The sequence below is a fragment of the Perkinsus marinus genome, assembly GCF_000006405.1.
Source record: "Perkinsus marinus ATCC 50983 genomic scaffold scf_1104296961072, whole genome shotgun sequence".
NCBI classification, from domain to species: Eukaryota; Perkinsozoa; order Perkinsida; family Perkinsidae; genus Perkinsus; species Perkinsus marinus.
Window position 1 is genome coordinate 19815 of NW_003205879.1, and position 15924 is coordinate 35738.

Here is a 15924-nt window from a genome sequence, read left to right on the forward strand (position 1 = left end):
TTTTCTTTTCGGAGAATCATCACTGAATGTTACGCTTACCGTGAGTCCCGCGTTCACCACCACTAACGCCACTCTTCCTCTTGACCCCTCTAGCGGGCGGGGTCACGGCATTAGCCAGCCCTTGAGGATAGGTTCCTTGCTGAGTGGCGAGCTCAGAGATCACAGCATGATCGATGGGCCCCACAGAGTCATCCACGATGATTTGATGATCAGCCATGTGGAGGAATCTCAAGTCGTTAAGCCAGAATGCGATCAACGAGTGCACAAGATTCACTTGCGTATCGATTGTCATGGCGAGCGAGATTAATTCTCAGTAGAAAAGCGCTCACCGGGGATCGAACCAGGGATCTAAACTTCAGGGGTGGGCATGCGTGCAAAAAACTTGTGCCAACGCTATGTCTTCGATCGATAACTCTGCAGGCACTTCCCAACCATTCACACGATTACTGCTATTATGAAAGTGATGTTAATGTCGTATTTCGACTCAATGATAGGCCTGACTCGCCATTGGATCGGCGAGTGGTGACGAAAACCTGTAGCCAAACGTCTGATTCGAACAACTGGGAATGCTGATGATGGTATACTTATTCAATGATAGGACTGACCCTTATTGGGGTTGAAGTCAACTTGTAGCCATTTGTCTGAAGCTCCATACTATTTCACATTACTCCTGCTAGCGGGTTGGAAAGCTTCTCCTCCTATGTCGTTAACCGATGCTGCCTTTAAGGAGGCCATCGCACGCGACTTCAAATTCGCACTCAGACGAATACCTTATCTCAACACCGTTACAAGAGGAAGGTGAGAGTAACATTAGCATCCGAGTAGCCTCTCAGTTGAACATTTAGGAGCTCGAGGGAATTTGGTACCGATCCTGGCTGGGCTCCTAAAGACGGTTGCTTGCCGAGCAATCTAGGCAGCCTTGAGAGAAGCGAAAGCCGACTAATGAGGTCAGTGCATCTCGAAAGTAGCCGAGTCCATTTGTCTACGACTGCTGCCTCTTAGTTGGTACTACCCCTCTAAGCATCGTTCGACAACGCGCGGTCAACCCGCAAACAGTAGCTGCTCGTACGCTCATGTAAACTACCGCGAGCCGCAGCGGACTCTTAGCACTACGAAGTAGCGACTACGTTCCTAATGACCAGCACTAGGGGTTCATCAGGTCGCTACCTTCCTTGACACCCACATACGCTTCCCCTGACGACCATAGTGTCTCACAACGTGGCAACAGTAGCTTGATACGGCCCGCAGCCTCTACTGCTCACAGCTACGTACACTCTGGACTCGGCAGACCCAAACTTGCTGTTACTCTATCGAACGGAAGGTGGTCGGTCTGGTGATCAGCCGTTGTTTTTATTGTCTCTTCTGTTAGACCTCATCGTACTAAACTCGATGACGACGGTATTTCTGTGATTCGCTCGGTGACTTCATCGGGTATTGGTAGTTACCCCACAGGAATTTCGGAAGTCTTCCCGTAAGAACTCAACCCGGCACATTCTTGTTGGTTACTAGTCTTCTTTTCCTTAGACACCATTCGGCCAGCAATGTTGGATCCCTGTCTTCAGCGAAAGGCAGCAGCCGCTTGAATACGACCAATCGGCGCAACTAGCCGGCTTACTGAGAGTCTGCTAGAGATTCAACTCTGAACACTTACCATGTATGTAAATTACCAACTGTTGTTAACCCATACTCGTCGAGTTTAGTACGGTCAGTTGGACTCAACACTAAACCCTGCGCAACGCACGGCGAAAGAGACAGCTGCACACAGGTTGGGAGTTTGAATCCTGCCGCTCGACCGGAAGGTTATTTTATTGAGAACTAGAATTTATTTTTTTCAGTGAGAACTATCAGAGACTGACTCAGAAAGAGACCAGGGATGAGCATAGAACTCCACAACGGCAAAATACAACTCCCTATAGGTGGGCGTGTTCATGGTATCATCAACCTCAGACGGAAATTCCCTACCCAGTAAGCGCCCGGTCCCAGAGACGACGGCGGCTGTAGCGAGCCCAGGCCACTCCAGCACTCACGGCGGACACTAATTGGGCCATTCAGTGCTGCTGCATTGAAGTAACGTGACGAGATATTAGCGATATTAGCGTTGCTGCTCTTATTCTTGGTGTTGTCGCTGTACATTGTGTCCCGCTGAGACTGTTGTGTTGACGGCTTCTGTTTCTTCCAGTGAATTCAACGTAATACTGTGACAACGCAAGTGCAGCTTCAAAAGCGAAACACATCGGACTGTACGAATACCATCGGTAGTGCCGTATTCTAGTCAAACAAAACTTCGCTCCGCTGCTACTGTCAGTTAGTATTTTCAGCAAACGTCCATCTTCGTCACAAGACGGCACCGAGAGACGCTTAATTGCTCGCTCCCGATGATCGCCATTGGTGCCACTACAGTACACTCACTGCTGTTCCTCATCCATCCTTTTTTCAAAGAGGCGAATAGCACTCTGGACGCCCAGTTCGCCGTCATACTCAATCGGCGCAAGTGCCTGAGGCTGCCAAATTGGACTGGCTTATATCTGATCTAACTTGAGTTTCAACACTTTGCCGTTTCTCTCGTGTCGGGAGTTCTCCTGTTTGACGACCCCAGATAGAGCTCGTAGCGACGTGCTCGTAGACCTCGCAGAGTGCCAATGGGATAGCGACGTTATGAATTATTACTCACTCCGTCTACTTCGAAATTGGTCTGACTCGCCGTGAACACAATAGATGCTACTTTTACGTACACTGTAACGCGTGCACAGGGAGACAAGGAATGCTACTCAAGCTGAGAATACTATCAGCCTGATAGCGATGGATATGCCTTCAGACGCTAGTAAGGGTAGTAGTAGTAATATTAGAATAAGGAAGAGGTTGAACATAGGAAGGGGTTAAACATACAAGTCAGTCGAGTTTGTTGGTATTCAGGGCGTTCCTGAAGAAGGCTGATGTCGACTGAAGAGCCTTCTGCGAGTCAGCACGCTTGGGAGCAGTCACCTGACGATGACCATGATCAAATCGTCACGCGCCACGAAATTGGGAGCTCACTGGGAATGCATGGCCCTCTTTAGGGAACAACTCCAATACATGGCCTTGAGGACTATCAAATTCAATGTATTCATTATGGCGGACAAGCTCTTCCGTGGAGGGCATGGCCATTCCAGTAACTTTCGAATAGAACCGCACAGAGTCGCTCAAGAGCGCTTCTGAAAGACCTGAACGCGAGCTGATAAATCTAAGCTCATCGTAACTCTACAGTGCAGAGAGCATCCAACTATCAGTATCCTAGCCGCACTATGAAGGATTCTCTCTATCGATCGAACGTCCACTCACTGGCTTGAATTTGCAAAGGAGTGTTCTTGAAGACCTCTGGTAAATTGGAAGCATACACAGGTGATGCGAGAGGATTCTGAGCAGCCACGTGGAACTGCAAAGAATGCGTCGCTCCGCCGACGATGATTCTAATTTTCTCACTTTAGCAACGCGACTCTGACAGGCGGACGGCTGCGATACTCTGCAGTCCTTCTTCAAGCTATCGTAGTCGAGGGCGCCCTGGAGGTATCTAAAAACGCCAGGTGTGGGATTCGATCCCGGGACCTTCCGGATGAGAGTTCCTACATCCACGCCACCTTATGATTGAGCTCATCAGACACAATAGGATCCGTGTCCTTGTTGATTTGATACGAGTCGCTTCCATTTGTGAGATCAAGATATGGCGAGAGGAGACAACACGCCTGACGACCGATCAGAATAGTACAATACGATGAGATAAAACGCCACCTCCGGGGGTTGATCCTGGGTCAAGAGCATCAGAGCCGCGCCCAGATTCCCTCCGGCTGAATCGCCTGCTACCGCGACCTGCTGTGCTAGGCCTTCAGACCTCATCCAGCGATAGGTACTCACGCAATCTTCCAAGGCTGCAGGAGCACTACAGAGAACAGCAAACATAATGACCAGAGAAAACATCCAAGGTTCAATATTGGAGTTCCACCCGTTTCACGTGAAGTGGCGTAATGCTGCATGTGGAAAACGCGATATGAAATGAATTGGAATTACTTGCCGAATTACACCGTACGAGTCACCTCATTTCGCATAAAGAACATCACGTTTTACACGCAGTAAAACACGTGATGTCTTTGAGAAAATGCTGTTACAAAAATACTTTTTATACAACAGGTATATCTATAGAGATAATATAGTTATCCACTTATAATCAATAATATTAGTAAGTAATAGGGCAATAATATAATTATTGTTTGTTATTACAATATTCTCTATTCGATTATTATTCTTATCTCCATAGATTTATATATTATTTTTATCTCCGGTGAAACTCCATTGTATAATACGAAACAGGATCCCTACTTATGCTCCGGCGGGCGTCTGTAGTGCGGGATGATTACACCCTGACAACCACTCTCCTCAGCCAACTTAGATGCCACTTCATAGTAATATTCTGGGCTGAACAAACAGAAATATCCACCATGAAGATACAGCAACCATTTCGATAACGAATTCTTCGCTGGCTTTCGTGCCTCAAGAACGTGAGCTGTGCAATAGGGGGATACTTGGGCGAAGGAGAGATTACCTAAATTATGAGGAAATGCAATAGTGATGGAGCGTTCATTCTCGTCGGATTTGATTTTTTTCCACAGAAACGCCCTTATCAAGCACGCTGGAAGATTCCACGTAGGTTCAAACGGGGAAGTATAGAAAAAGGTGTGCTCCCTAGTGACGGTTCGCTCGGTGTCACCCTATGTCACAGGGCGATCTCAACAGGACCATGCATCGATATGAGCAGCAACAACGAGCGGAAGTGGAAGCGGACCTCTAGCGGACCTCTTCCGTATCATACCAACCTCAACCTAATCAACCTAAGTCACAACCAGAAACCCGAACTGTTATACAGATGAAATCTGTTATGAAGCAACCAGAAACCCGAACTGTTATACAGATGAAATATGTTATCAAAGGCAACCAGAAACCCGAACTGTTATACAGATGAAATCTGTTATCAAAGCAACCAGAAACCCGAACTGTTATACAGATGAAATCTGTTATCAAAGGCAACCAGAAACCCGAACTGCTGAGACGGAACCACAAACCTCAACTTTGGATTCTCGCCCTCCCACACTACATCGCTCCTTCCACGTCCCCCTCTGTCCAATGTCTTTCGAGATCGAGTCGATAACGGCGCGGTCGTGCCAAAATACTCGCTCATTCTGAGCAAAGTTGTTGGCCATCCTCTTCAGTGTTGTCTTGAGGACATTCCGGGCGAATTGAGAAGGATAATAGGAACGGGGAATTGTGGATGCAGCGGTCGCTGACATCTACGATGATGCAAAGAAGTGGTAACAATCTGAACACCAGACTCCGAGGTAGTTTTAATGACAGTATGTGATCGATAGACAAAAAAACAGGAGAAATTGTTTTTTATACTATTTATAGTGTAAAAGACGGAAAAATGGAGGAACCGGGGATCGAACCTCGCATTTTCCGAGCGAGTCGCTCGGAGCGACAAAAATTACAGTTTATCAGCTAGAATGAAAAATCACAGTTTTTTCCGTATTAACTCTCTTTTTCGAAGAGCCGCTGAAGAAGATTTCATTGGGAATATGGAGTTCGCGGGGATGCCATTCTCTTCAATGTTCAATACTCGTGATTGCCAATCATTCGCGCAATCTCGAATCAACGATGCTGCTGTGACTCTCCCAGCGGTGAAACTTTTGAAATGCTTTCCTTGAATGTCGACGAGGCTACGCCAGCTCAGCCTCGCTTAGCTTGCAGAGTATCCGTGGATCAGGGCATCTAAGTCGGGGAAGAATAAGTCGTTTATGTTATTACTTTCACAAATATGCGAAGGTTTTCCCAGTCTACTTTACCATTGTTTTGAATCACTCAGACTGATATCTATGATGACTGATCCGAAACTGTAAGTTTGTGTATTATTACTGTATTCTCGTATTATTGTAGTAGGTATAAAGCTAAAACCAAAGAATGGTTAAGATCTACTGAAGCTAAGAGATTTTTGAAAAGAAAATCCCCGACATTGAAAGGTATATTTTGAAGTTTTCATGTGTCTGTAATTTATTTTGAGATTCTACTTTTTGGTGTTCAACTGCTGTGAAACAGTTGAGTGAGAGGCAAAAGAAAGTTCAGTCGTCTAAACAATATGATGCTGATGATGACATGATCAACAAATTACTTCTTGTCTTATTGCTCGTTCTGAAACTAATCATATTTTATCTGTTTATCTTCTATGTAATGATTATGGTGATACGTTTTATCCGTTGGTTGGTGGTAAATCTATTACTAGCCATAAAGCTCAACGGCTAACTTCGAAACAGTTAGTGGATCAGTACAGGAAGGTTGCGTTTAAACACTCCTGAGGGACTCACAGATTGGAAGAAGAATAAGGTAAGTTATAATGAGACATACAAGTAGTTTTGGTGGTGAAATTCTATTGGAGGAGTATTTGGTTGAGGTTAGTGAATAGTATTTTGGAATAATATTATGTATTTTTTAGACTTTTCGTTAAGATACAGTTGACGTAAACTTACAAATACGTAATAGTATTGACACGTCAAGTGTTGTTTTCACAGCAGTTGTATATTTGTTGAAGATGAACAAAGTGCAGCTTGGAAACAAAATAAATGTAAGTTAATATTCTCCGGAGTCTAGTGAAGTGAGTGACTCACTGTGAGTCTGTCCAGTGGGACCCATGTGTACTCGATCCATCTTCAAATCAGGTGAGCGGTCTGTTGGATGGAGATGAACGGATGTGGGCTGTTCCTGATCGGCACCAAAGGCGGAAAGTGTTATGCTTGTGGAGTATGGGAGGAGCCGTCGTATACGCTCCTGTATGCGATTACAATACCACCATGTCTTCCATGTGGACACGACGTTGTCTGTGGTTGGGTTTGCATGAGAATGATAAGCCGGAAATCCTGCTCCTGAAGTGCAATAAATACTGCGAAGATCGTCGTATCCGAAGCCTCCAGAAGCTCTACTTCTAGTGACCATCACACAAACCAAGGACATCATACGGAAGAGGACCAACGAAAGGTACAACCCTGGACTGCATCGAGGAGACATCGTGAGATCGCTGCCAATCTATGCGATCATATCGTTGCCAGTGGTGACGTTATTAAATAACGTGATTTTTAACGTTGTTAAATAACCCAAATTTTGGGTTACCCAAATTGGGTAGAAAAGCGTGATGCTCCGGTCAAGACCATCGATGAATTCTTCATACCCCACCAGTCGCGGGAGACTCCTGTAGAGAGATGACGAGCAGACAGACTAGCTATAGTCTGAAGCTGCCACTAGTGAGTACCAGTGAGAAGTATCGAAACACTCCCTCTGTCCACTATGACCGCGGAAGTGCGCTCTGTACTCGTTTGTGGACACTCTGGAGGAGCTAGCAGAGTCCATGGAAGCTTCGCGGAAACGTATCGCCGCGAGGTATGACCGGTACAATGCGGAATTACTGTGTATTCAATGAAAGTAAGGCCCGTTAACCAACATGTCCTACGACATTGTTATCTGCTCTGGTTGCTGTTCTTACTACCTGCATTGGAATAATAAAAGCCTGCATTTAAATTCCGTGACTGAGTTGCGTAATAGTGTTTGGTTCGGTGCGGAAGCAAGGAGATATGAATGAAAATCGCTCAATTTCCCTCCCTATTTTTCTTTCCTCTTTCTTTTCCCTTTTTTCTTCTCATTTCCCTACTTTTCATCCTCCTCTTTCTCCCCCTTGTCTTTTCCCCCTTCCCTCCAGCCGCTTTTCGTGAAGGATATCTCGGATTAGGATGCCTGTGGAGGAGACAGATCCTGATCACGGTTCTCAAGAGATTATGGAAGATGTGGGAAGACCAAATTATTCCCAAATTCACATCAGCAATGTTCATACTGCTCACGTAGTACATAAGCGTGTACATGACACGTACACCACTCTCATCATATGGTGTGACGGTCATGTTGCGGCTGTGATAGCCCATTCCAGCTCCGGAAAGTACCCATGTCATCTAGGCAACTTAGAACCCATGCGAAGTAGGTGGCTGTTCGATTTTTGTGCCTGTCAAGATGACGCGTAAAAACATGCTCCATTGCAAAGCAATTCTCAACCAGAAAGTCGGTCTCACACACTCAAGTCGTGACGCGAGACACGCGTATCGCGTCTGCGCGATGCTCGACGACCACACACTCAACATTGTTGAGCCAACAAGGAGATAATCGTAGCGATGTCTCGACGTTTCGTGCCGTTTCCACGGTCCCCGAATCGAGCGCCCTGTATACGTATAGGCATATCATTCAAAAGATCACACTGTATCTCAAGGGCGTGACTGTTAGCGATAATATCGTTACTAATGGTAACGAGTTCAAGCATGGCAACTTACCATGCTCGAACTCTACTCAGCTAACCAGCCAATACGAAGACACTGGATTACTAAAAAAACGCAGAATCAGCAATAACCTAGAGTAAGCACTGTAATAGGTAGTCTCTTAATGAGACAGTAATGATCGGGCTCGCACTCAGAAAACTGAGAAGCGATTATGCCCGCCGTCAGAGGACGCTTCGAAGCAGAAAACTCTGACGGAGAAGAGAGAAGATTATTGGCCAACATGAAGAGGAAACTCCGCGAGCTTCACTCAGTAACGTCATCGACCGGAATATTCCTAGGCAGCTCAAGGTCATCCCAGATGTTGTCCAAGGCCGAAACCAGCATGTCGAGGTCTTCTTCAGAGTGCAACGGCAGAGGTGTGATCCTCACACGTTCAGTGCCCCTGGGCACAGTGGGGTAGTTGATCGGCTGTAAATATATGTTGTACTCTTCCAGAAGCTTGTCAGTAACTTGCTTGACCTTGACTGGGTCCCTGACCAACACCGGTACAATGTGACTAGTGCTGTTCATCACGGGAAGACCCTTGGACCGTAGCTTAGTCTTCAACTGTTTAGCACGTAACTGCTGCATCTCTCTCTCGACACCCGAGTGGCGTAAGTAACGAACTGATGCAAGAGCGCCAGCAGCGACTACGGGGGGAATCGCAGTAGTGAAGATAAAACCGGCGGCGTAGGAGCGAACGCAGTCGATGAAGTTTCTGGAGGCAGCTACATAACCACCGAAGACGCCATAAGCCTTTCCAAGAGTCCCAGAGATAACATCGATGCGATCAGCAACACCATCACGCTCAGCAACTCCGGCGCCATGCTCGCCGTACATACCAACAGCATGCACCTCATCACAGAAAGTGAGAGCATTGTATTTCTCAGCAAGGTCACAGATCTTTTCCAGAGGAGCAATGGAGCCAGCCATCGAATAGACAGACTCAAAAATGATCATCTTCGGCCTCTCGAGGGGATACGACTTCAAAATGGCTTCCAACTGTTCGAGGCTGTTGTTCTTGAATATAGTCTTCTCACAACCTGAATGGCGGATACCTTCGATCATCGAGGAGTGATTCCCCGAGTCGGAAATCATAACGCAGTCAGGCATGATTTTGCCCACAGCAGAAAGGGCGGCCTCATTGGCTACATAACCGCTGGAGAACACCAACGCGGATTCCTTCTCATGGTTCATTGCCAGCTCTTGCTCAAGCTCAACGTGGTACTTGGTCGTGCCAGAGATGTTCCTAGTGCCACCAGCACCAGTACCACTCGTGTTGATAGCTTCATGGCAGGCCTGCAATACCACAGGGTTCTGACCCATACCAAGATAGTCGTTCGAACAGAAGACCATAACCTCTCTAGGAACGCCCGCCTCGTCGTTCTGGCCACGGAATGTCGCCTTGGGGAAAGTACCAACATGCCTCTGTAGATTAGCAAAGTAACGATACCTTCCTTCTTGCTTCAGCTTGTCAATGTTGTACTCAAACTTCGTCTCGTACATCTTATCGGCCACTCTCGTCACCAGAGACTTCTTCACAACACCTTCATCAAGATCGTTATGGATGAGGACAGGCTTCTCAACCACCGACATCACTGGGCAGAGACCGGCAAAAGTCTCAACCGCGGTCTTGTCGGGCATCCCCTTGGTTCTAGCCACGAAGGGACACACATTCTTAACCTCAGATAGATTCACTGGTAGTGGCGACGAACGCGACGCCACCGCAGCGGCGGCGGCTACCTGGCGTAGCTCACCAGAGAAGTGATTACAGGCTTGTTGGGCGACTGCCGACATCAAAGGAACAGAGGAAAACCTGAGGCTGTCATTTCTTCTAGCTACTACATGCCATGACCATCTTAGTGCCTTTCACGCTATAGCTGCCACCGACACAGACGAGTGCAAAAAGCGCGCGCCCTGAACAAGGAGGGATTGTTATTTGAAGGGAAATATTTGCTGTGGTAGCTGCTGTATTATCAGTATCAAGCCGCTTGATTCGAGCGGCATATCCCAAGAGAGATCTTTTCGACCATGTATCAGTTAGAAAGCGACCGAAGACTGGTCAGTGTGGGGAGACAGAGGGATTGTGTTGCCCCGTAGCGCGGCACAGCTACACTCAACAACTCAACACAAGTCTGTACATTGACGACAATGGAGGTAACGATGATCATGCCAGCAACTTCGGATCAAATCCCATCTCTTCTCGAGGTATACCGTATCTGAGCAAACACTTCGACCACAATAGTTAGATGAGCAACTTTACTCGCCCAACTTCGCCTCAAATGTCCGGACAAGCTGAGCGTGGGCTTCTTGTAGCTTTCGCTGTTCCTGAATATATACTCCTCAATGTTGTGCAATGGGAGAAGGACTTACCTCTTGCAGCTCAAATATGGTATCATCCTTGGAAGTCAACACAGGACGGAACTTCTCAGAGATCTCCTCGGCCGTCCCTGCCTCGCGATTTGTTGATCTATGCATCTCCACCACCTGGGCGTCCGCTACTTCAAGTGAATCCTGAAACAGTTGAATTCGCCAAGAAGTCGGAGGATGGTGGTCGACCTACCTGCATGTTCTGCAATTTCTTCTCCAACACAAGGTTCTTCAGTCCACTCTTCGCCTGAACTCCATATATCATCCCTTGGAACTTGTTCGTGGCAGTGTCGCGTTCCGCTTTAGCAATCTCTAGTTGTTGGTCCAACACAGCTTGCTAAGAGAGGAATCAGTATCCGGAAATATCCTAGGTTCTCTCATCAGTCTTATTATTATCATTAATATAACATAATATAACATAATATAACATGATATAAATATAACGTTAATATGGTAATCACCTGTAAATCTATCTATAATATCATGACAATGTTAATATACTAATAATAATGATACAGGTATACATAATATACAATAATTGATAATATAACCATTCAACCAGATATATCTATCATTGTACGACGGTATATTCAATTATATATAAACCATTATATCGCTATCATGTAAGCAAATAAGGCAAACTAGCTTCGTCTATGCAGTCATAATCTACCACTTACCATAGCAGCAGCGAAGTATCTTAGGTTAGTCATCGAAAGATATGCATTAGGTCCAGCTCCAGAACGATACATACGATCCCGAATATAATCTCGGTGATTGTCGGGTGAAAAGTCGATGCGAATATTATTAATAGATATGACAAAGAGAGCAACGTAGGTTCGGTTGAACGTGGAAACAACTCGATCGACTGTATCGCAACCTTAGCATCAGCGAGCAACAGTTAGCTCCATACGAAATTTCGTCCAAACGATTCGCATCAGTCTCGAAAGATAACACACATTTTTACCATTTGCATATCAAATTGATAATAAATTCTATCTGTCAGCGACTCTAGTTAAATTCTTTACGGGAGAATGCGTCAAAGAAAATCCAAATTTCGGCAATTTTCATCAGAATCACCAACCTGGAATGTCAACGCTGATAGAGCTTTCTCCTGCTCCCCAATCTTCTCCTTCAACATCGCTATTCTCTTCTTATCTTCTACAAACCTACCAAAAATAACTTCGAAAATCCCCACGTGTAAATACTCTACTTCGCATATGTTTCTTTCAGTTCCACTACGTCCTGTCTTGCCCGCTTCAGCGGCTCAGAGAGGGAGGCGTTTTCGCGTTTGAGCTCTCGCCTATGAACAATACGATTAAAAACAGTGTGGGGATCTCCCGAGTTCAGCTGAGGGGAGCGAACATATATTTCAACAGTGACGGTGAAGATGCGACTTCCCCTAGACAAGCTCAGATCTTCTCATCTTCCAGCCAGCGAATTGAAAACACTGACTGATCGATGACAATACTATATCGGCTAGTCCCATTAGAATCTCGGGAAGGAATAATTCCATCACAAGCTTTTCGTAACAACAACATAACAACGAGCCCTGATCAGAACGTCTCATCGTGACGCTCACTGCAGGTTATCGGGCCGATTTGTTGACTTATAGACGAACTCTCTCGTCGTCATACAATCCGCTGGAGACCCATAGCGATGATAAAGTTATATCAATTCGCTCACGTGAGACGACAGCGACAAAGCCCTACAGTAGCTTAGCATCAGCCATCTCCCGCTTCTTCATATCCGCATGCTCTTCCTTGAGTCTTTTTATGAGCTCTAAATTAGAGGTTGTGATATCGCCGTAATACACCTTGATATCCTAGAACAGAGACCGATCTGTCAGAGAGAATTTCTAAGCAGAGTCGTGCTTGGAATTCCTTCATATTCTTTTGCATCAACTCCTTCACTTGACGGTTCTTCTCCGCTTCAAGGCTTTGCATCTCCGCCCTTCTGTCCTTTTCTCTGTCGTCTCTAATGACCTTCATCCGTAAGGCGTATCTTAGGAAACTATTGACACTGATGAGGAGAGCTATCGCATGACGGTCGTCCGCGATACTATCACCACACATTCATACGTATGATGATATCGTGAAACAACATCTCGACTGAATTCGCGAGCGCTAGGAGATACTGATCGCGCTTTAATGAGATGGTAGTGCCAATCGGATCAGAAACGGAATGAGGCCACCAAGGTGTGGATGCCCTCACAATGGGAGTTTGGATGAACAACGTTGCGACACGATCAATCGTTAAGCGTTCCGAATGTGACGCATGGAGCCTTCCAAGGGTAACTTACTTCTGCATGAGGTCTCTAGCTTTCCTGTCGTACTCCTGCCTAAGATGGAGCACTCGTTCATCCTGTTTCAGCTTCAATGCACGTATGTAGGCATCGGAGGCATTTTGAGCTTCCCTCACTTCAACGTGGGTCTGCCGTACCGTTGTGAACGCTTCGTGTTCACGAGGCCTGCGAGGTGAGGAAGTCACTGCGCCGAGTCAAATCGCGACTCACAAATGCTCTTTCTCAGCGTGCTGTTGAGATATCCTCTCATTAGAGATCCTCTGCTCAATCGTTTCGTCTACAAGGTGAAACCGGAGGTGTTTCAGTCGCTAGAAACCAAGCAATTCACGTGGATGGTCACAGAAAATTGTGCCAACCTGCTGAAGAACCTTCAATTCGATCTGTTGTCGCTCTTGGAGATCCTCGAGTCCTCGCTCCCTGTTACGAAGCTCCGCTTCTCGTTCATCTCGGGTCCTTTTCGCACCTTATCAGAAATGATATGTTCGCCCGATTCTAATCAACAACAAAATCGAGCAACACGAACACTTTGAAAAACAGTGAGTGAGGTACAGCATTAAAACGAGGTGTAGCAAAGACTACGCTAAAAGCTCGCCCCAGTTTTAGTATCAGTCCAAGTGACCTCTTACACGTCCAGAAGTAGTTTATTTTCTCTCGTTCATGTAAAAGCTGATTGTACTGTTTCTCGTCGTCCTGAGAGTTTATCCGTTCGGTTACAACTGCGTTGTTATGCCTACTATATATTCTTCGCGAATTTGCCGAGCTTCTTTTTGCAGCGCCAATAACCTCGCGGCCTCCTCAGGGTCGACTTCTGAACAAGATAAGTTATATTACGTATCACTCCAAATTAAGCAGCAATTTCAATGATTAGATTCGAAAGGGCTGTTGACAGAATGGATTATATCAATATCGTTGAAGCTGACTGTCTTGATAGTCGCTACATTATGAGGGCAATTCTTTCAGAACGAACACGCGTATGACCGTAAGAATAGTTTCGACGAGACTAAGGATAAACTATTTGAGGACGGCTGGAACGTCCGACATCTGCCATTACTGTTGGCCTTGTTGGCATTAGCGGCGCTTTTCTTCCCTTTCTTAGCCTTCTTTGGAGGCATTCTGGAGTGAGCTGAAAACTACCCACACGAGCTAATTCCATCGTGCGAAAGCCCGGATAGTTGGGTTCAGTAGCCTCAAAAGTTTTGAACCTATTGAACCCAGTTTTGAATCAAAACTAAGGTCTTCCCTCATCCCAGTGAAGACGCTGAGCTATTTGCACAAGTTTTAAGTGAGACCGACTCACTCACTTGCGGGCAAAGATGTACTCCCAAAATACTCTACTGTAACATGTTACATTTTGGTCATTTTGGATTCAGCGTATTTTCAGCGTGCTGTCACCGCACGCGACAGCGAGTTTGGGGCGAGCGCTAAATAAAGGACATACGCGCACGCCCCGATCATTACGATTGATTTTAACCATTGGAGACTGGGGCAGCTATGCCATAGCTCCCTAGCAGGCATACCATATACTTGTGGCGCGCGGAGGAATATAAACGAGCAGTTCTGTCGGTACGATTGAACTAGCTGTAGTTTTGACGTATTGCAAAAATGAGTTTCGCTGTTGGTTGGATTCCGGTTCAATTCGAGGGGCAGATATGCCAAACTTCGACTGGTGTCCATCCTCTACTCTGTCAAGCTCATCGGAGGTGATCAGGAGTATCTATCAGCACATCGCGAGCTGGCGGAATTGATCCGCCTGTCCCATTGCACCAAGGCATATCTTGGAGTAGTGGCATAGCTGCCCTAGTCGAGGAAATTGGTAGTGTTAAGGCGCATCCTAGGGTGGTGGCATAGCCGCCCCCACCGGAGAGATTGATTGTACTAAGGCATATCTTTGGGTCGTGGCATAATCGCCCCAGTCGGAGAATTTGATTGTACTAAGGCATATCTTGGGGGCAGTGGCATAGCCGCCCCCAAATCTCTAGTCGGTGAAGTATAAATGTGTTAATTCCGAACTTGCCTCCCATTTCATCCGCGCCAACCCGACTGGCAAGATTGCGTCCGTCTAACCCTCAGCTCTCAATACTCCGCAGTAGGGTATCCTAAATGCTGTACCTCCCTGTATTAAGGCATAGCTTGGAATGGCATAGGCGCCCCAGTCAGAGTAAACTAAGAGCTACGAAACAAACTTTATTGGAATATATTGAGCCTCCCTACAACCACCGTCCCCGTGGAGGTTTATGGAAGTTGTTGAGATAGTACTACCTTATAGATGGATTGTCACTCAGCGGTGTCCCATATTGTGTCAATAACAAATCTTCCCTCTCGATGTCCGTATCTAGCGCTTACGCTGTGCAGCTGAATTGGTCATTGGTAGTATTTCGTCGGTGATCATTTCTACTGCAATGTGAGTCTTTCATGCATCTTCTCAGTTGTTCCTTTTTTTACTCGATTTCTATTATGGAGTGCTATTCCGTTGACTGCAATTCAGTTGTAGATTTGGAAAATAGTCAAATTGTTACGCTTTCTAACGACAAGATCAGAGTGACCATTGCAGAGTACGGACTCTACATTCTCAGTCTCGAGACTCCTGATCGTGATGGGAAGTTTTCTGCGGTCAATCTTAACTACGACCATGATTGGACGAAGTACCTTCACGACACTCTCTACCTGTGCTGTGGTGTAGGAAGGTAAGTGTCACTTTTCAGTGCTAAGTGTTGCCAATGGTATCATGTTTTGCAGGTATGCTAATAGGATTCTGAATGGCCGTATGACAGTTGATGGTAAGGAGTATCAGTTGACAGTCAATGACGGGGACCATTGTCTCCATGGTGGTATCGATGGTTTCAACAAGAAGGTTTGGAAGCACACGGATTCTTACCGTGATGG

The 15924-nt window shown here is 46.1% G+C and overlaps 6 protein-coding genes across 6 annotated transcripts in view; 2 read left to right on the forward strand and 4 right to left on the reverse strand.

Annotated features, from left to right (window-relative positions):
* Nucleotides 1-19: 19 nt before the first annotated feature.
* Nucleotides 20-217, reverse strand: Pmar_PMAR001868 (hypothetical protein; the record flags this gene model as incomplete). Its single annotated transcript, XM_002772498.1, has 1 exon — nucleotides 20-217. One exon carries the CDS (start codon nucleotides 215-217, stop codon nucleotides 20-22), a length of 198 nt encoding a protein of 65 aa, XP_002772544.1.
* A 456-nt stretch (nucleotides 218-673) lies between these two features.
* On the forward strand, nucleotides 674-2106 carry Pmar_PMAR001869 (hypothetical protein). Its single transcript, XM_002772499.1, has 8 exons — nucleotides 674-798; nucleotides 846-947; nucleotides 1003-1116; nucleotides 1160-1321; nucleotides 1370-1471; nucleotides 1525-1654; nucleotides 1701-1765; nucleotides 1836-2106. Exons 1-6 carry the CDS (start codon nucleotides 701-703, stop codon nucleotides 1604-1606), a joined length of 660 nt encoding a protein of 219 aa, XP_002772545.1. The 5' UTR covers nucleotides 674-700; the 3' UTR covers nucleotides 1607-1654; nucleotides 1701-1765; nucleotides 1836-2106.
* A 655-nt stretch (nucleotides 2107-2761) lies between these two features.
* On the reverse strand, nucleotides 2762-5315 carry Pmar_PMAR001870 (esterase, putative; the record flags this gene model as incomplete). Its single annotated transcript, XM_002772500.1, has 8 exons — nucleotides 2762-2982; nucleotides 3034-3200; nucleotides 3319-3412; nucleotides 3460-3547; nucleotides 3604-3719; nucleotides 3766-3913; nucleotides 4351-4573; nucleotides 5123-5315. The coding sequence occupies 8 exons, from the start codon at nucleotides 5313-5315 to the stop codon at nucleotides 2890-2892; spliced, it is 1122 nt and encodes a 373-aa protein (XP_002772546.1). The 3' UTR covers nucleotides 2762-2889.
* A 3318-nt stretch (nucleotides 5316-8633) lies between these two features.
* Pmar_PMAR001871 (delta-aminolevulinic acid synthetase, putative) lies at nucleotides 8634-10166 on the reverse strand (the record flags this gene model as incomplete). The annotated part of the gene is made up of 1 exon (XM_002772501.1): nucleotides 8634-10166. One exon carries the CDS (start codon nucleotides 10164-10166, stop codon nucleotides 8634-8636), a length of 1533 nt encoding a protein of 510 aa, XP_002772547.1.
* Nucleotides 10167-10536: 370 nt separating this feature from the next.
* On the reverse strand, nucleotides 10537-14153 carry Pmar_PMAR001872 (Growth-arrest-specific protein, putative; the record flags this gene model as incomplete). Its single annotated transcript, XM_002772502.1, has 14 exons — nucleotides 10537-10588; nucleotides 10633-10697; nucleotides 10743-10883; nucleotides 10933-11076; nucleotides 11821-11905; nucleotides 11950-12039; nucleotides 12449-12561; nucleotides 12650-12740; nucleotides 13039-13206; nucleotides 13252-13349; nucleotides 13398-13504; nucleotides 13668-13731; nucleotides 13776-13849; nucleotides 14093-14153. The coding sequence occupies 14 exons, from the start codon at nucleotides 14151-14153 to the stop codon at nucleotides 10537-10539; spliced, it is 1353 nt and encodes a 450-aa protein (XP_002772548.1).
* A 1342-nt stretch (nucleotides 14154-15495) lies between these two features.
* Pmar_PMAR001873 (Aldose 1-epimerase, putative) overlaps nucleotides 15496-15924 on the forward strand; it is a gene marked incomplete at both ends in the record, with an annotated part of 3593 nt that continues 3164 nt past the window's right edge. Inside the window, one exon of the mRNA XM_002772503.1 lies at nucleotides 15496-15725. Within this exon, the coding sequence (XP_002772549.1) occupies nucleotides 15496-15725 (230 nt within the window). The remainder of the gene's footprint in view (nucleotides 15726-15924) is intronic.

Coding starts and splice junctions, on each gene's coding strand:
- Pmar_PMAR001869 (XM_002772499.1), top strand. CDS start 701: ATGTCGTTAACCGATGCTGCCTTTAAGGAGGCCATCGCACGCGACTTC. Junction 799..845: donor AACACCGTTACAAGAGGAAG/GTGAGAGTAACA, acceptor TTGAACATTTAG/GAGCTCGAGGGAATTTGGTA. Junction 1,322..1,369: donor GTTACTCTATCGAACGGAAG/GTGGTCGGTCTG, acceptor CTCTTCTGTTAG/ACCTCATCGTACTAAACTCG.